The sequence below is a fragment of the Alligator mississippiensis genome, chromosome 3 (genome assembly GCF_030867095.1).
Source record: "Alligator mississippiensis isolate rAllMis1 chromosome 3, rAllMis1, whole genome shotgun sequence".
Lineage (NCBI taxonomy): Eukaryota > Metazoa > Chordata > Crocodylia > Alligatoridae > Alligator > Alligator mississippiensis.
Window position 1 is genome coordinate 27,606,309 of NC_081826.1, and position 16,376 is coordinate 27,622,684.

A 16,376-nucleotide genomic window follows, 5' to 3' on the forward strand; every position below is an offset into this window, starting at 1 on the left:
CACAATTCTTCATGGCCACCCCTTTCCCTTACATAATCTAGGCTAGGCAGTACAACCCAAATGTGGAGGCATCTTTGCTCAAATACAAATATGTTACAAAGCTTTCACACACATATGGTTGCTAAAAGATGTTTCAATGCATACAATACAGAAGGTTTCTAAACTCAGAGAAGCCAATATATTGAATTTGTTATGCATCATTTTCTACATGGTGTGTTCATGACCCAGTTTCAAAGTGTTGTCTCTTTACAGGTAATGTAAGACTATAATTTTTGGTTAAAATGGTTTTGATTATTATTAGAGATCATGAATTTTAGTGGCAAATTTTATTGTAGGTTTGTATGTTAACACTGTATCAAATTGCTTTTCTTTCTTTTTTTAGGATTTATTTATACCTGTGGTGGAACTTTAAAAGGACTTAATGGCACTATAGAAAGTCCTGGCTTTCCATATGGATATCCAAATGGCGCAAACTGTACATGGGTAATAATAGCAGAAGAACGAAACAGAATACAGATTGTCTTTCAGTCCTTTGCTCTAGAAGAGGAATATGATTATTTATCACTATATGATGGACATCCCCATCCTACAAACTTTAGAACAAGGTAAAAGATAAATATTATTTCACACTATTGATGTAAAATCTTTAAATTATGGCACTGTCGATCTTATTGCGAGCATTAGATTTTTTTTTTCTGTTTTATATTAACCAGCAATTGTACAATAGGGTGCATACACCATGTTTTCATAGCTCTCTCAAAAAATGTAGATACAGATTTGTAGTCCTAATAGCAAGATTGTTTTCTTATTAAAATACATCCCCTGCCCCAAATTGAATAAAACACAACCTGGGAAACTATTTTTACAATGTGGACTTCCACTAGACTCACTTTGTGGGTTAATTTCCATACTATATGTTTCAATGTCATAACTGAGTTGCTTCCAGTACTGGAGAGGTAGAAGGGACATATAATAATAAACTGTGTATTGTCATTATCTTGATCCTACAGGATTGTGTGAGAATAGAGAATAATTCTCTGTAATTAAGGGCATGGATATTAGATAGATATTGAGGTATTTTACCTTGCTGTAATATTGGAGGCATATTCCTATTAAAGGGAAGATCCATTTGTCATATTCACTTGCACAGTAATGTTGGGTGGGAGATATTTTGCATCAAGTGTATGCTAAATGCTTATATTTATTTATTAAAACCATGTTATGAAGTCACACCCAATAGTCCAATGTATATATCTCTTAAAGACCAGTGAAGTGAAGCAGCAAAAAAAAAAATACTTTTCTATTTTATATTGATGAAAGTTCATTGATTGTGCCTACATGATAAACTTGCCATCCCTTGCAATGGCACTCTCAAGCATGCTAATAATACTCTTGGTGGTCTGTCCTTTAAATCAGAAGCAGCTCATCTCTATCTCCATGGCCTTCTAAAAGGGCTAGTTATTACTGCTGAGTGATACCCTGTTACCCCACCCTTAAGCCAATAAGCCTGCCTGCAATGCTGCATGGATATGGCTACACTTGCTTCCATTTTAGAAAGTAGCCTTCTTAGAGCAGTGAGGCCTACCACCATCAGTAGTAAATGTATCATATCCAGATAACCTTAGTCACTCAAGGTGAATAGATGGTGTGTTTTACTTGGTTTACTATGTTTTACAGTTTGATCTCAGTCCGTGTTTTACAGTTTGATCCTTTTGTATTCCCATAGCCCCTCGGCGTGTGTACAGTGTACTGATTTCACTCCACTCTAGGTTTCAATGTCTCTCTGAGGCTGGGGGAATTGGTAACAGGTCTTGTAGGAGGAAACCTAAGGAAGGTTTTCTTGCCTGAAGAATACAGTATATAGGACTCTGACAGCTAAGGTTTCAGCTCAGAGTAAATGTATTCTACACTGCCAATACAAGCAAGGAAAAGTGGATGGGGGAAAGGAAAATCACAATACTGCTTATACATGAATTAATACCTGACACAATAGGGTCTCATAAAGGGAAAGGAGGGAACAGAGGAGTGAAAGGTTGTTACGGGCATTGGCAACACCTAGTGGGTGCACGTGGTGGTGCACCCTCTGCGAATAGGTGCCACCGACACTGTTGGTGGTGCCTGCACGTGGTCACTGCTCGCTATCCCCCCCTCACCACTGACACCACCAGTGGCAGCTCCAGGCAGTCTGTGATCGCCACTGGTCTCTGCTGGCAGCTGGGGGTGGTCACTGACCATTGGTCAGCTCTCGCCACACCCCTCCCACTGCCGAAAAGTGCTGTGGCTGCCTGTGAGAGTTCCCCGCTTGTGACTGCTACACTCCAATGCCAACAGCACCACCACCACCTGCAGGAGCTCACCATGCCCCCCCAGCCCCCGGGGAGACATGGCATTCATGGTTATGGGGAAAAAAGAAAAAGAAATGGATGGTTTGGATGTATCATATTCATGCCATTTATTTAAGAAGTAATCATGAACAGGGTATGTAAGTTATCAAGGCTTTTTCAATTTTTACATATTGGTGGTTTTACAGTTTAAAGACTAAAGTTGGGCAAGCAGGCCAGATGGCAGAATATTTAAATAACTGCAGTGGTATAAGAACTCCTGCAAAATTGAATAGTGCTGGCAAGCATTGGAAAACTAGTTGAAAAATTGGTTTTGAATTGAAATTTGGAATAGAGCCATGTTACATGGCAAACAGGATCAAGAAGTTTTTTGCAAGCATTGAGCACTGTGCAGAATTATATGAGAATAGAGAATAAGTCTCTACCTTGAAGTTAATAATAGAACTCAATGATTTGCCTGTTAACTAATGTCTGTTTCTTCAGCTGGCTGCAACAACTACTAATGCCATATTTAATAGATTTTTTTTTCCCCTTGCAACTTTAATGTGTAAGTTAAAACAAATGTAGATATACTGCCATAACATTCACACCCCCATGTGGGCACTCTTCCAGTAGAAGAAAAATGTGTATTATTCTGAGAAAAGTCTTTCTTAAGAGGTACCAGTATAACTGTTAAAAACTTCCCATGTAAACAAGCCCAGAGAGTCAAATTAATCATCTCTCCTGTTTCTGCTTCAGTTATTTTTCTAAAATGAATTCTCTTCATCCCCACACCTTTTTTTTCTGTTTGGCTCTAAGTCATCATCTGTGAACCAGCCTTCTTAAAACCAACCCCCACACAACTTTCTGCACTCCTATTTTTGTTTCTTTTCCAGACCCAAGTTATTTGAAATTTGCAGTCACTGGCATACCTAAACAATTCCTTTCATTTTTCATTTTTTTGGACATTATCCAACCTTAAATAGCTTGGATGACATTCATATGGAGGTCAACTGCCAGTAATAAGAACAGGAAAAGAGGAGGAAGTACTTGTCAACTTCTAATCAATATCCTCATGTAGGTCCATGGATGAAAGGACATTATGGATTGAAGAGGGTTTTTTAAAGTATTTTTTATTTATGGTCTTCAATATTTTAAACTTTTACCTCCAGCTGTAGAGAGAGAAAATTGCTGAAGAACATGCTTAATATTGTTAACAGTTAAAGACCATCAGGTGAATAAAAACCTATTTAAATTATTTTATGAAAATGTATGTGTACACCCACACACCCACACCCACACACACACCCTTAGTTTGCAAAAGAAAATCATTATTCCCTTTCTTGAACCACACAAAATATGAGGAGGTTATTTGGAGGAGAAATTGATAAATTTAGGGTTTCTTCAATGCTATCTGTTTTATTTGGAAAGAAAATACATACAGTCATGTTTCCCTGAGCACAGGAAGAATCACAAAGGTTCTCTGTTCACCATTCATGCTTTTTTCCAAATACCATGGCTCCCAAGACTGCACACTTGCACTTTTTTCTCAAGGTCATCCTAATAGTGCTGGTCATCGGTGACTCCTCCTCCCTTCTATTAACTTTTCTGATTGTTTAGCTGCTGTTTTCTTGCAAATATGTAGCTTCCTTAATCAATACACTGACTCCAGGGAAAACCCCTAGGTCCGAATGGCTTAATTCTTACTCCCACCTTATAAGAGGAGTGTGTTTTTGGGCAGTGGCTATTATTGTTTCAGCTACAGGAGAAACTAGATAATTTGAAGGATTAGGTTCCATAGCCCTTGAGAGAGGAAGATTTTTGTGAACTAGCCCAGGAGAGGTATCATATAGTCATCTTTATCTTTCAGTTTGGAGCTAGGTCATCACCTGTGAACCAGCGTTGTTAAACACCAGTCCTTATACAGCTTTGTGCACAGACCATTTTTGGGGGATTACTGGGACAGTTGTCTGTGTTTTTTATTTCAAAGGGTGTGGCTTCTCCAGCCTGCTGTTTGATTGATGTTCTCCACCTGAGGGGAGAACTGGCACTTTTTTCAAGTTAAAGCTGCAGCAAACAGATGTACTGTTTTTCATTCAGGAATCCACTGTAGTTTATGCTAATTATGAGCCACCCATGCATAAATGATTCAAGTTCTACTGTATCTGATCCATAAAGCAGCTCAGTTAGCTTTTACTTTTATCTAGAATGAAGCACAGTTGCTACATGTATCAGCTGTGGCAATTTTTTACCTAACCAATAGAATCAATGACTCAAAAGGCAAATATGAAAATAAAAGAGAGAAAATAGGGACAAAATGGTGTTTCATTTTTTGAACTAGGTCTGGGATAGTCTTTTAGAACCAGTGCTTTCCTTAATTCTGAGAGGGGGCTTATAGCACAAGTTAGCAAGTTTTGTCAAGTGAAACAATAGGCTGACATTTTCTAATCTCACAGTCTGCCTCACACTGCATTTTCAAGGGGAAAATTGAGGCAAAAGTGTTCAACCATTCCTGAGAATGAAGTTATAGAGAAAAAAAGAAAAAAAAACCCAGAGTTACTTTTTTCCCCTTTAAAACAGAAAACAACAAATGTCCCTGTTGTTCCATGTTTGAATCACAGACTTTAAAATAGACAGGGATGTGCTTTTTGCTGGCTCCATCAGATTTGCCTGTATTTGGCCAAGTTGTAGGCTTTGGGAAAATCATTCTTTGTTCATTAGCAGTGAACAGATCTCAGATCTCGGAGGATCTCAGTCATGCTGAGCACAGTATAGCCTGGAACTGAGCACAACTTTCCCAGAAAATGTGGCTCTGGGCTGCTGCTGACAAGGGGAAGGAGGGGCTACAAACCTGACAAAGAACCAGAGTGCAGGGTACTGGTTCAGTAAAGAAAAATGGGTTAAAAAGCCAAGTGGGGTGATACGGCTGTGGGAATGAGCGTGGAGAAGAAAGCTGGTAGTAGAGGGATGACTCCAAAGGACCTATTCTACCACTACACGAGCAAGTGGACTGACACAAGGATGGGAAGGTGGAAGCGTATAAATTTGTACTGGGTCACTGAGGAGAAAGCAAACAGCCACAAGTGGGGAAAAGATAGGATTAAGATGGGACACAAAGGGTCACATTGGTTGAGGCAGAGGGAGTGAGGGAGGAGAATGATCAAAAGAGTCTGTGCCCACCAAGAAACATCCTATCTGGAGTCAGATACAGAGCCTGAACCTCCAAGTCTCATTTTTACTCAGCTGTTAGCAAGTATTGTGGTGATCAAAGAAGTGTCCCACCCCTCTCCAGTATAAGCCTACATGCATGTATATTGAAAACCGATTACTGCTGTCAGTTATTCTGGCTTGGGTGACAAAGGTCTGAGCTGGATATAAAGAGTCCAGTCCTTCAAATAAACCATGGAAATGTCAGTAACAATACAAGCCCAGCACTTGAAAGCCAAAAAAGAAGGCCACACCTATCCTGAGGATAAACACAGGTTGTTTAGTAAAGGAAGCTGCTGTCCATAGGAATTCAACCTCATTGGCTGCTGGAACTGGAAGGTATATAGTAAAAGGGGAAGGTGACTGCCAGAACAGAAACATGAACTCATGGTTATAGATTTCATAGATGTTAGGGTTGGAAGGGATCTATTAGATCATCGAATCCAAGCCACTGCCCTGGGCAGGAAAGAGTGCTGTCAGATGAGTACCTCCTGGGAAGCGTATTCCATATTTTGGCAACCCTCACTGTAAATAATTTTTTTCCTAATTGCTCTCCTTCAGTTTGTGGCCATTGTTTTTAGTTACCCTGATAGGTGCCATAGTAAACATCATATCCCCTATTTCCTGCTGCCTCCCTTCCTCCCCCTCCATGACTTTGTAGATCGCCACAAGTTCACCTCAGCCTTCTCTTGCAGAGGCTGAAGAGATTCAGGTCCCTCAATTGGTCCTCATAGGGTTTTTCCTGTAGGCCTTTAACCAGACAGGTAGCCTTCCTCTGAACCCTTTCCAGGTTATCTACATCCCTCCTGAAGTGCAGTGCCCAAAACTGGATGCAGTACTCCAGCTGTGGCCTGATCAATGCCGTATAGAGGGGAAGTATCGCCTCCCTTGATCTGTTTGTGATGCACCTGCTTATGCAAGAGGTGGGCAGCTGCATGTTGCCGTGGGGACCTGGATTCTGTCGCTGCCTCTGCTGTGGAGGATCCTGCATGATGCCAGGCAAATTGTTTAAACTAAGGTGTTCACTAATCACATAGTCCTCATTTTCCAGGTGCCCAGCTTGAGACTGTGGTTTGATCTGCAGAAGGCCCAAGCACTTGCAGCTGTAGGAGAAACTAATACAAGTTGTGCTTTGTATAGAGTCCATACTCTATAATATTAAGTCCTGAAAGCTCAGATTCTACTTCTCTCAAATTGGACATCCCAAATTAGTGATTATCCTTTGATATTTAATCACTTTTGTAGCCTCCCCCTCTGGAAAATACCTCCTCATCTCCCTCAGGTATTGTGAACATAAAATAATTAAAGTTTTATGAAACACTTTTTACCCCTCTAGTGTTCACCACTCTAGCACCCATGAGAAAATTCATGATTCCATCTTTAGAGCAGAGTTTGAGCCTTGACCAGTAAGTAAAGCATGGGGACACATAGTGAGCAATAAAAAGAAAAGAAAATACCTAATAGCTGCTCATTTATTAAGAATCATTCATCTAAGTTCTGTGGAAAAACTAGTATGTGGCCATGTAATTAAAGACTATTACAATACATATGCACAGAGTTGAGGGAAGCAACTTGAGAGTTTATAAGCAACTCCAACTGTGACATTTCCTGTTTAATTGTTGGACTTTGCAACTTATTTTATGATCAATTGTGATTAATATGCACATAACACATACAATGATATTAAGTACTGAAAGCATCTTCAACACTTTTTTCTTTTGGTCAAGAAATTAAAACAAAAATGATCTTGTTACTAGTCTTCATCTTTAAAGAATAGAAGCCATGCCCTGCCATCTTATTGTAGAGTGCAGTATTTTTTTAAGGTCCATCTGAGTCAAAGAACCCAAAAGTTTAGCATAGTCAAAACACAGCTTACACTGTGCTCGCTTCTGTAGCTGAAGGCATGTAAGGGAAGAATGTGGTCATTGTGTCCAGCAGTTATGACCTAGTACGAGTTCAGAGCAGGGTGCATACTCAGCTTTTTGGACCTTAGAAAGATCCTTAACTACTTGGCTACTGCATCTTGGCTTTTCTACTCAATGATCTGCAATTAATCCCTATGCTTTAATTTTTCAATATAAAAAAGTTTATGCAAATATTTAAAGGAAGTTTTAATGCAATTATGGTTATCTATTCAGGCTATGAACAAAGTACCCAGTGAATATGTGTTAACTCTGTAGTTAAATAGTTAATTGCTTTGGCATTTTAAAGTTTTAGTAACCCACAGAATTAGTACTATTGAAATCAGGACATTTCCCACTTCTTTTATACTGAGGCAAAATGTATCTTTGTTGTAGCTACACTAAAATTAATGGAATTACATCAAGAAACAATTCAACCCACTATTTTCCTGTCTGAATATGCACAGCAAGAGATCTTTACATAGGTTTGCATTCAGATGGAAGCTTGCTGTGGCAAAAAACAAAAAATGTAAATAAAAGCTTAAATTCCTTAGAAACTGATGGGGTCTATCTAATGTGTCTGTTGCCCTAACCATGGTGAAATCAAGATGATTAAATAGGCAAAGTATCAGAAAGCATTCTAAAATTGTTCCCTTGAGGAACTGGAATAAAGAGTTTTGTATACATTTTTGTTATTGTTGTTTTTTCAGGTGCTCCATGTTGAGGGTATTGAGAGAGAATGTATAATTTTCTCACAATAAGTTGAGCTGTCCTTCTATCTGCATTTTCTCTTCAAAAAGACTAAACTCATATCTGTTATCTGATCAGTGTTTTTAAGAACTTACTGCTGCTCATCCATTACTGAAGAGATCACATTTTTTTTTCACTGAACCTGATGTATTTATTTATAATTTAGGGCATGATTCACAGAAGTTTAGGGCTGGAAGGGACCTTGTGAGATCATTGGGTCCAGCCCCTCTGCTCTGGGCAGGAAAGACTGCTGGGGTCAAATATCATATTTTGAAGAACAATTTTTCACGAACAACTTATTCAAACCCCCTCCCCATTTCTATTCAATTTTTTTTAAATGGATCAGTTTTGCTTTTAATATAGGGAATGAAATGAACATTGATCTGAACCTTTCAGATAACTCTGTAATGCATTTAAGGAACCTGACTTGGTAAATGAATAGCCTTGAGTTGAAAGTTATTTAACTTTGATGTATCTTGCTGCATAAAGAAGGATCCCTTGCTGTTGTTGTCTGTCCCAGATTTCAATCAGTTCTACTTTCATTTCATTAAATGAATAACAAATATCTTTCAAACCAGCTAAATGTTTAATACTAACATGGCTGTAACTAGGAATTTTGGTACTGGGGAGGGCTGGAGTCTGCCTCTCCTTGCACAGAAGATGCTGCTGCTGTCCCCACCTCTGTTGGCTCCTGCACATGACCCATTGCAGCTTCAGGACAGCTTCTTGGATGCTATTCTATTGCTTCCTCTAAATCAGGGCCCAAGGTTGGTGTTATGCTCATTAGGGCTATGCAACGCTTCGGTCCCCAATTCGATTCAGCAGAGGTTCAGCCCGATTCAGTGACTGAATCTCTGAATTTGAATTGAATCAGAGGACCCTTTAATCTCTCCAAATCAAATTGGAGCCCTCTGAATAGATTTGGAAAGATTTGGTGACTCAGACATTGACACAGTTTTAAATGTTTTTTCTACATACCTCTAGGTAGCAGGCGACTCATGAATGCTGCGATGCTGGGATGCATGGAGTGTCCCACAGGAGTGCAGGGGGGAACAGACCTGTAAGCAGACCAGAAGCACTATAACAGGGGTTCCCTAAGTGTGGCCCATGGGCCAAATGCAGCCCACAAATCCCTTTGCAGTCCACCACCCAGGACTGCACCTTTGAAATGGCTGTTCAGGAATGACATTTTTGGAATCCCTGATCTCTAATAGCACATAACCTAACCTTTTGATTAGTAGATCTCAAAGTACTTTAATAAAAGCAGGGCAATATCAGATGTTCAGAAATATCCCTAAACTAAAACACTTCATTTTGTCCTAAACTCTCTCCTTTTCCTCCATATCTGAGGTCTGTCCTGACACCTCCAATAGCATCTTTCTGGCTCACAGTCGATTAGGATATCTTTTACACCTCACATGTAAGCCTTTAACAACTCTTGCTTATTTTTCCCTTTAACATTTGGGAAAGTTTTTCTTCCCTTCACCCCATCTCTCATGCTTCTGTTTCAGTCCATTAAACTGTTCACCAGAAGTAATGTTATTTCCTTATTTCCAGCTTCTTACTCTTCACAACCAGCTGCTAGAATTGTTTTTCCCGCAACAAAGAAATCTTGTCACTTCTCCTTACGTGTCCCTTCCTCAGTCCTGGGTGCTTTCAACACAAAGTTTGAAGTTGCTTCTCTTGATTTTGAAGTGTCTGCCCATGTTAACATAGCCCCACCATATTTCAGTCATAGCTTCCTCAAACCTGTCACCTCATTGTTCTCTTCTCTTCTATTGTCCACTTTTCACATTCATGCCTCTCATGCTGTTGCCCACACCTGTTAATCTTCCATACTGTCTACTTCAGCAACAAAAAATCTCATTTATGTCTCTTTCTACCACCTCTGAACCACTTATACCCTTGCTTATGAGCAATCTCACTCAATTTAGAGAACTTTCTTGCTATGAATTAGGTTATTTTTAGTTGTTTTAACCTCCTTCTCTCTTCCCCTACCTACTTCCTTTTCCTATTTCTCTTTCCTCTATCTGACTCTTCCCCCTCTCCCCCCATATTCTGTTGCTTAATTTTGAAAATAAACCTTCTCAGGTGGGGACAATATCTTATAAACAAACAGACAAACAAATGTATTTATTTAATCTCTGCAAAGCTCTATGCTGAAATTATGTCCGTTTTTAGTTAATGCCATTGCATCTTCTGTTACTGCAAAAGTATCTTCAAAAGTTCATTTTGTTCCCCCCGCATTTTCTATAAGGACGTTACTAACACTAAATTGGCTAATTTCCCAGAATGAAATGAAGAAAAAAAAAACAAAACCCTGGAAAGCTGTTATGAGGCTCTTGCTAGAATAAATCCACCAGTGATAAGGTCTACTTGGTTACTTCCATTAGTCTTTCAAGGAGGATAGCAGAACCATGAAGTAGAAGATATTAAGAGGAGCATTTGCAATCATTTAAGACCTGATTACTGAATGGTCCTTACAGCTTACATTAGAAAATTTTCCTTTGTAACTTCTTAGGGAATTAAAGTAGACTAGTGGTTCCTATAGATAGAATTGCTTGTAGTCTGGTATAAATGCCTGGTGCACAAGTGTATGCAACACTTATACTAATCTAAAAATGGTATGCCCAGTGGAAAGTTCAACCTTGTGCAACCAGGGTTAACTCTAATGCAATAGGGGTTACTCAGGTTTAACAATGACTGTTCACTTACCTAAGTAATAGAAGCCTACCCCACTGTCATGTGGACATCTCAGTATACATCACTTCTCCCTTCCCTTGCAAGAGAGGGCCAGTCTGTAACTAGGTCAGATGACACTGGTATGGCTAAGTCACAGGCCACATCCTTCCCTCTGTTAGCCCCCAGGACTGAAAAGCCCAGACCCTCTCTATAACCCCAGTTCTGTATAGCTGTTACCCCCTGTCCTCACAACCCTGAGAAGGCAGGGTGAAAGCCACCCACCAGCACCCTCCAGCCCTACCTGCATCCTGTGGGGCACATGAAAGCCAGCACCTGCAGCCACATACTCAGTGCTGCAATGCTGCTGGTTGAAGGAGGTGGTGGGAATCTACCCCTCTCCATGATACTTCAAGCCAGTGACTGCAGATCCATATGTGGGACTGTAGGTGCTGACTAGAAGTGCTGCAGGGGGGTGGATTCTCCCTTCTAGCACTTCAGAGCCCCACATCTGCAGCCTCATGCATGGGACTGCAGTCAGCAGCTTAAAGTGCTGTGTGTGGGGCATCACCGCTTGATGGGACTTCCCACAGCCAGATCCCCAGAAGCACCATGGGAACCAGGCCACCATGCCCAGAGTTGGGGCTGTGGCAGGACTTCCTATGACAGCAGCCTGCACCCCAGTGAAAGTCGGGACATTAGGAACCACAGCAGTACCACAGAGAAAGCTGCACCACTGCCCTCCTTCCTGGCTCCTGCCAACAATGGAGCCCTCCATGGAAGTACCCAACTCTACCCCACCAGCACCTGACCCCACCAGTCTTGACTGATATGTGCTGGAGCTGGCTTTCTCCAGAGGGGCAAAGAACCATTGGGCTGCTGGAGTGGAAACTGAGAGGCTTGACATCCACCAGTTCATTTAGCCTGTTGCTTGCATTCATAAAGGCAAATGACCACATACTGAATCTTAGAAAGTGACTGTAGTGCTTGGGTTTCACTCAGAAAACATGTTTATTACAGGTAATTTTCTTTTCTCTTCACTGCTCCTTCTTTGTCTAAATTGGCAAGCTAAGAAGACACAGTGAGAGTTGATTAGGAGTAAATTAAGGACTCAGCAATTTGGAAACACCTTCGAACTGCTAAGCATGGAGCCATTGATTTTCCTTTGAACTGATTCACGTTGTGCTCTAACTTTGGCCACTCTTTGCATGGCAAGAAAAAACAGTGAAGAAAGGCAGGAAATAGATGTGGGGATTTATGGACTAAAGAACAAAACAAAATCTGATGACACACTTCCCTAAAAAAAACAATAAAGCAAAAACAAAACAAAGCAAAGAAGTACAAGTGTCAGTCGTAGATCAATGAAGAGATTAAGAATAGGAACACGAAGATCAAAGACCAACATGGATAAAAAGAGAGAACAACGGCAATGTTAAAAAGGAAAGCAGACAAACAAGGTGGAAAATGATGAGCCAAATAGATAAAAGAGCAGAATGAATGAAAACAAAAGAGCAAGGAAATTTAAAGTGAGAACAAAAGACAAACAGAAACAGGGTGTAGAAAAATAGCCTGAACAAGAGAAAGCACATGTGACAATAATCACAAAGCAAATTGCCAGAATAAGAGAACTAAAGACAATTAAAAATGAACTAACTGCTACAGAAAACAACAGAAAGCCAACATTGAAAAAACAGTGTTAACTTATAGCTGAGAAATTTGTTGTCGACAGACAAGCAACTTACATAGACAGTTCATTTTTAGACTTATTCCATGAGGAAATGATATTGAAGTAGTAATATGCTTATGAATGTCACTGTATACTGAAAGCTGCTGCAGCAGTCGCACACAACAATCAAGCTATATTCTTGGGGAATATTTTGGTGTTAAGTTGAATTTAAGGTCATTCATTGAAAGTGAAAGGTGGAAAATTAAAACTGATAAAAGGAAATAGCTTTTTCAGACAAGGCACAATTAACCTCTTGAACTTAACCCTCACAATATAGCAAAGTAGCCAAGAGCTTAGCAGGATACAAAAATGGATTAGACATTAATATAGCTAGCAATAATACATAGAATTAAAATGGTATGGACTGAAAAATAGCCAGAGATTTGGAAGGAATATATACTAACCTTCTGCCCTGAAGCATGATGCTTTCAACTAATGACGTTAGAAAGAAATGTTCCCTTAGGAAGTTTATTCCATAACCACCTTTCGCAGCTTATATTGAACCTTCCTCTAAAGTGGCTTATTTGTGCCCTCTTGCAAAAAGGATAGTGGATTAAATGGACTTTTGATTTAATTAAAAATGTAAATTCCTATGTTGTTATGCAAGGCAAGTAGTCCCACATTGCTCAAAGTATTCCATCTTTGAGAAAATACCATTATACCACTACACAAATCCATGCTGCCTCCACATCTTGAATACTTGGTGCAGTTCTGTTTTTTGTGTATCAAAGAGGATGGGGTAGAATTAGAAAAGGTACAGAAAAGGGCAACAAAGGTGATCAAGGGCATGGAGCAGCTGCCATACCAGGAGAGATTAAAACATCTAGGACTTTCCAGTTTGGAAAGGAGAAGACTGAGAGGGGATCTGATGGAGGACTATGAAATCATGAATGGTATAAACAAAGTGAACAGGAGATTGTTATTCACTAAGTGCCATAATACTAGAACTAGGGATACCTGCTGAAATTAGCAGGAGATAGGATTAAAAATAAGAAGAGAAAATACTTCTTTGACATAGTATATAATTAGCTTGTGGAACTTATTTGCACAAGAGATCATAGAGGCAGATAATATAGTCATCCAGGTTAAAAAATGGACTACACAAATGAATGGATGATATATTCATTAAAAGCTATTAAATGGGACAGTCTGGGACTTTCTCTGGCACTTTTACCAATAATGTTGGATGCCAGGGAGGGTATGACACAAATTGATCACTTTAGATATACCCTTAGAGTGCCTCAGAAGTGATGATAGGTTCCACAAGTTTCTGGAGCAGCCTATAGCTACTGTCTTTGTCTGATAATGTGTTATTCTTATTATTAAAAAACAAAACAAAACACCCAATGCCATTTTTATACAACCCACTGTGATTCAGTGTTTTACATGGTGCTAAGTTTTTAAAGCTAAAAAAACCTCATATAATCAGAAATTATCAACTGTATGACTGTAAAATAAGTGAAATAATGGATAGCACACAATGTTCAGATTAGAGTTCATTTTTTCTCTTTCATTCTTTTATTTGACAAAAAGTGGATAGATTACTAAACTAAAATGACTTTCATATGATCTGCCTGAACTCATCACTAGTTCCAGCAAAGTAAATGTTTAATGTACACTGTAATATTAGCAATGGATTCTAAGGGTACATACAGACATTTGGGGAGGTTAGGGGAAAGTTAGATCATGGTAAAAATGGCTACCCAGTCTAACTTAGTTTTCCCAGCTGCAGACTTTACACTTAGATCCCTAGTTAGGTGAATCTAAGTTTAGAAAGTTTAGATGGGTCTAAAAGTGGCTAACCTTATCAGCGTCTCCAAGGTAGTCTAATCTGAATCAGGTCAAACAAGACTCATCTAACTGAACTTCTTTACAGTTTCCATCGCAGCCCTGGGGCTGGGAAAGCCCAGTCACTGGCCCTGGCCCTGGCCTCAGCCCCGGCCCCAGGGATATGCTTTTTTTACCACCCCTGGCCCTTTGCCCCACCCCCAGATAGACAATTCCTCTCCCCCCCGCCCAGATTAATAACCACCCCCCAAACTTGCTTTACTTCCTCTCCCACAAGCTCCCCCAGGACTGGTTTTACTGGTGTTCGGTGGTGCCAGGAGCTAAGGAAGAAAGTTGGCATGGGGGGAGGCATGGTTGGGCTCGTTTTGCTGGGTAAAGATTGTTTGTCTTGGGGGAGAGGGGCTTGGGGCTCTAAAAATAGCCTCTGGTCCTGGAGGGTGGGGGAGAGAGCCTCCAACTCTCCCCCCTCCAGACCCCCTCCCTCTCAACCTGCCAAAGTAGGTTGGAGTAGGTGGGGCAGGTGGGGTTGGTTCACTGAGGAGAAGGCTGAGTGTTGTTGGTCTGAGGAAGGGCAGGTTGGGGGTCTAAAAATAGCCCCTGGTCCTGGGAGGTAGGGGGGGGAGAACCCCCTAATCCCACCCCAAATCCACTATGGATCTTGTTTGCCCTCCCAATCATCCCACTAGCCTCTTTAATCTGTGGACCCTGCCTGTTCCCCCCACAATACCTTTCATCCCCCCCATGTCCTTGCTAACCACCACAATCCCCTGTACAACTGTGGACTCTCATGGACCCCACCTGCCCCACTGATCCGTCCCTGAAGACCTCCCTAGCTCCTCTGATTCACAATTCCTCCCAGAGCCTGCTTGTCTTCCCAGTTCCCTGCAACCCCTCCCCATTAGCCCCTTCATCCTGACTTACTTTAAATTGAGGGGCCATTTTTAACTTGATCTAACTTTCCCCTAACCTCCCCAAAAGTCTGTACGTACCCTAAGTAGAGATAAATCTGATATTTACCAAGAACTCCTAATAGTTTTTTAAGTACTGTATAGGAATGCTATAAAGTCACTTATCAAAATAAGATTCTTCTTTCTTATCAGAGCAGGCCCCTTTAATTGTCAGATACTGATATCAAATTATTCATGGTTGAATATAAGGTAAAGCCACCAGCCTTATATTAAGAATGGTAGCTTATTAGGGCCCTTTTGTGAGTAGTGTAGGTAATTATGTAAGAATACTTTTATGGTTAAGGTACAGAACTCTACATAATGACTTTATAATCTTTTAGCTCTTCTCCTGTTTTCCTTGTATGACTTGGAGCAAATTTTTTGACTTCTTCTTAATTGAACTTCCCTGCTTTTTCAGGGTTGGTATGAAACTTAAAGTCTCAACAGAGTATTGAAATATTCTTTTGAACCTAAGTGCTTTATAATATACAAAATCCAAATATTATTTTCAAAAAATAGGGCTGAATGGGACCTAAAGAAGTCTTCTAACCTATTTCCCTTCCTTAAGCTGGATCAGCTATATGCTAGTTCTGTTGGATATGTCTAAATTGAACTTAAGTCCCCCTAAGATGGAGATTCCACGATCTCCTGAAGCAATCTATTCCCGTGATTGGCTGAGCCTCCAGTTAAATGTCTATGTGCTTTTAGCAAATGCCTAACCTGGATCTCCCCTGCTTCATGTCCATTGTTTCATGTCCTATCTTTGGTTGATGTTGAGAACACCTTCCTCTTTGCAGCAGCCTTGCATATATTTGAGGACAGTTACATCTCCCTTCAGTTTTCTGCTGTCTGTATTAAACAAGCCCAGTTATTTCAATCATTCTGGATAGGTGACATTTTCTAGACCTCTGATTATTTTTGTTGGACTCTGTATTTTTCTTGAAGTGTGGTACTCAAAAATGAATAACTTACTCCAGCTAAGGCTTTACTGGACCTTTACATATCTTTCACACAACATTTTTAAAATCTATATCCTAATATGTTGGTTGTTTTGTTT

At 40.2% G+C, this 16,376-nt stretch overlaps 1 protein-coding gene across 1 annotated transcript in view; it reads left to right on the forward strand.

The window, feature by feature from the left end:
- Positions 1-16,376, forward strand: part of CSMD3 (CUB and Sushi multiple domains 3) — a 1,325,501-nt gene that overhangs the window by 147,400 nt on the left and 1,161,725 nt on the right. Inside the window, exon 2 of the mRNA XM_014603846.3 lies at positions 383-605. Coding sequence (XP_014459332.1) covers positions 383-605 — 223 coding nt within the window. The remainder of the gene's footprint in view (positions 1-382; positions 606-16,376) is intronic.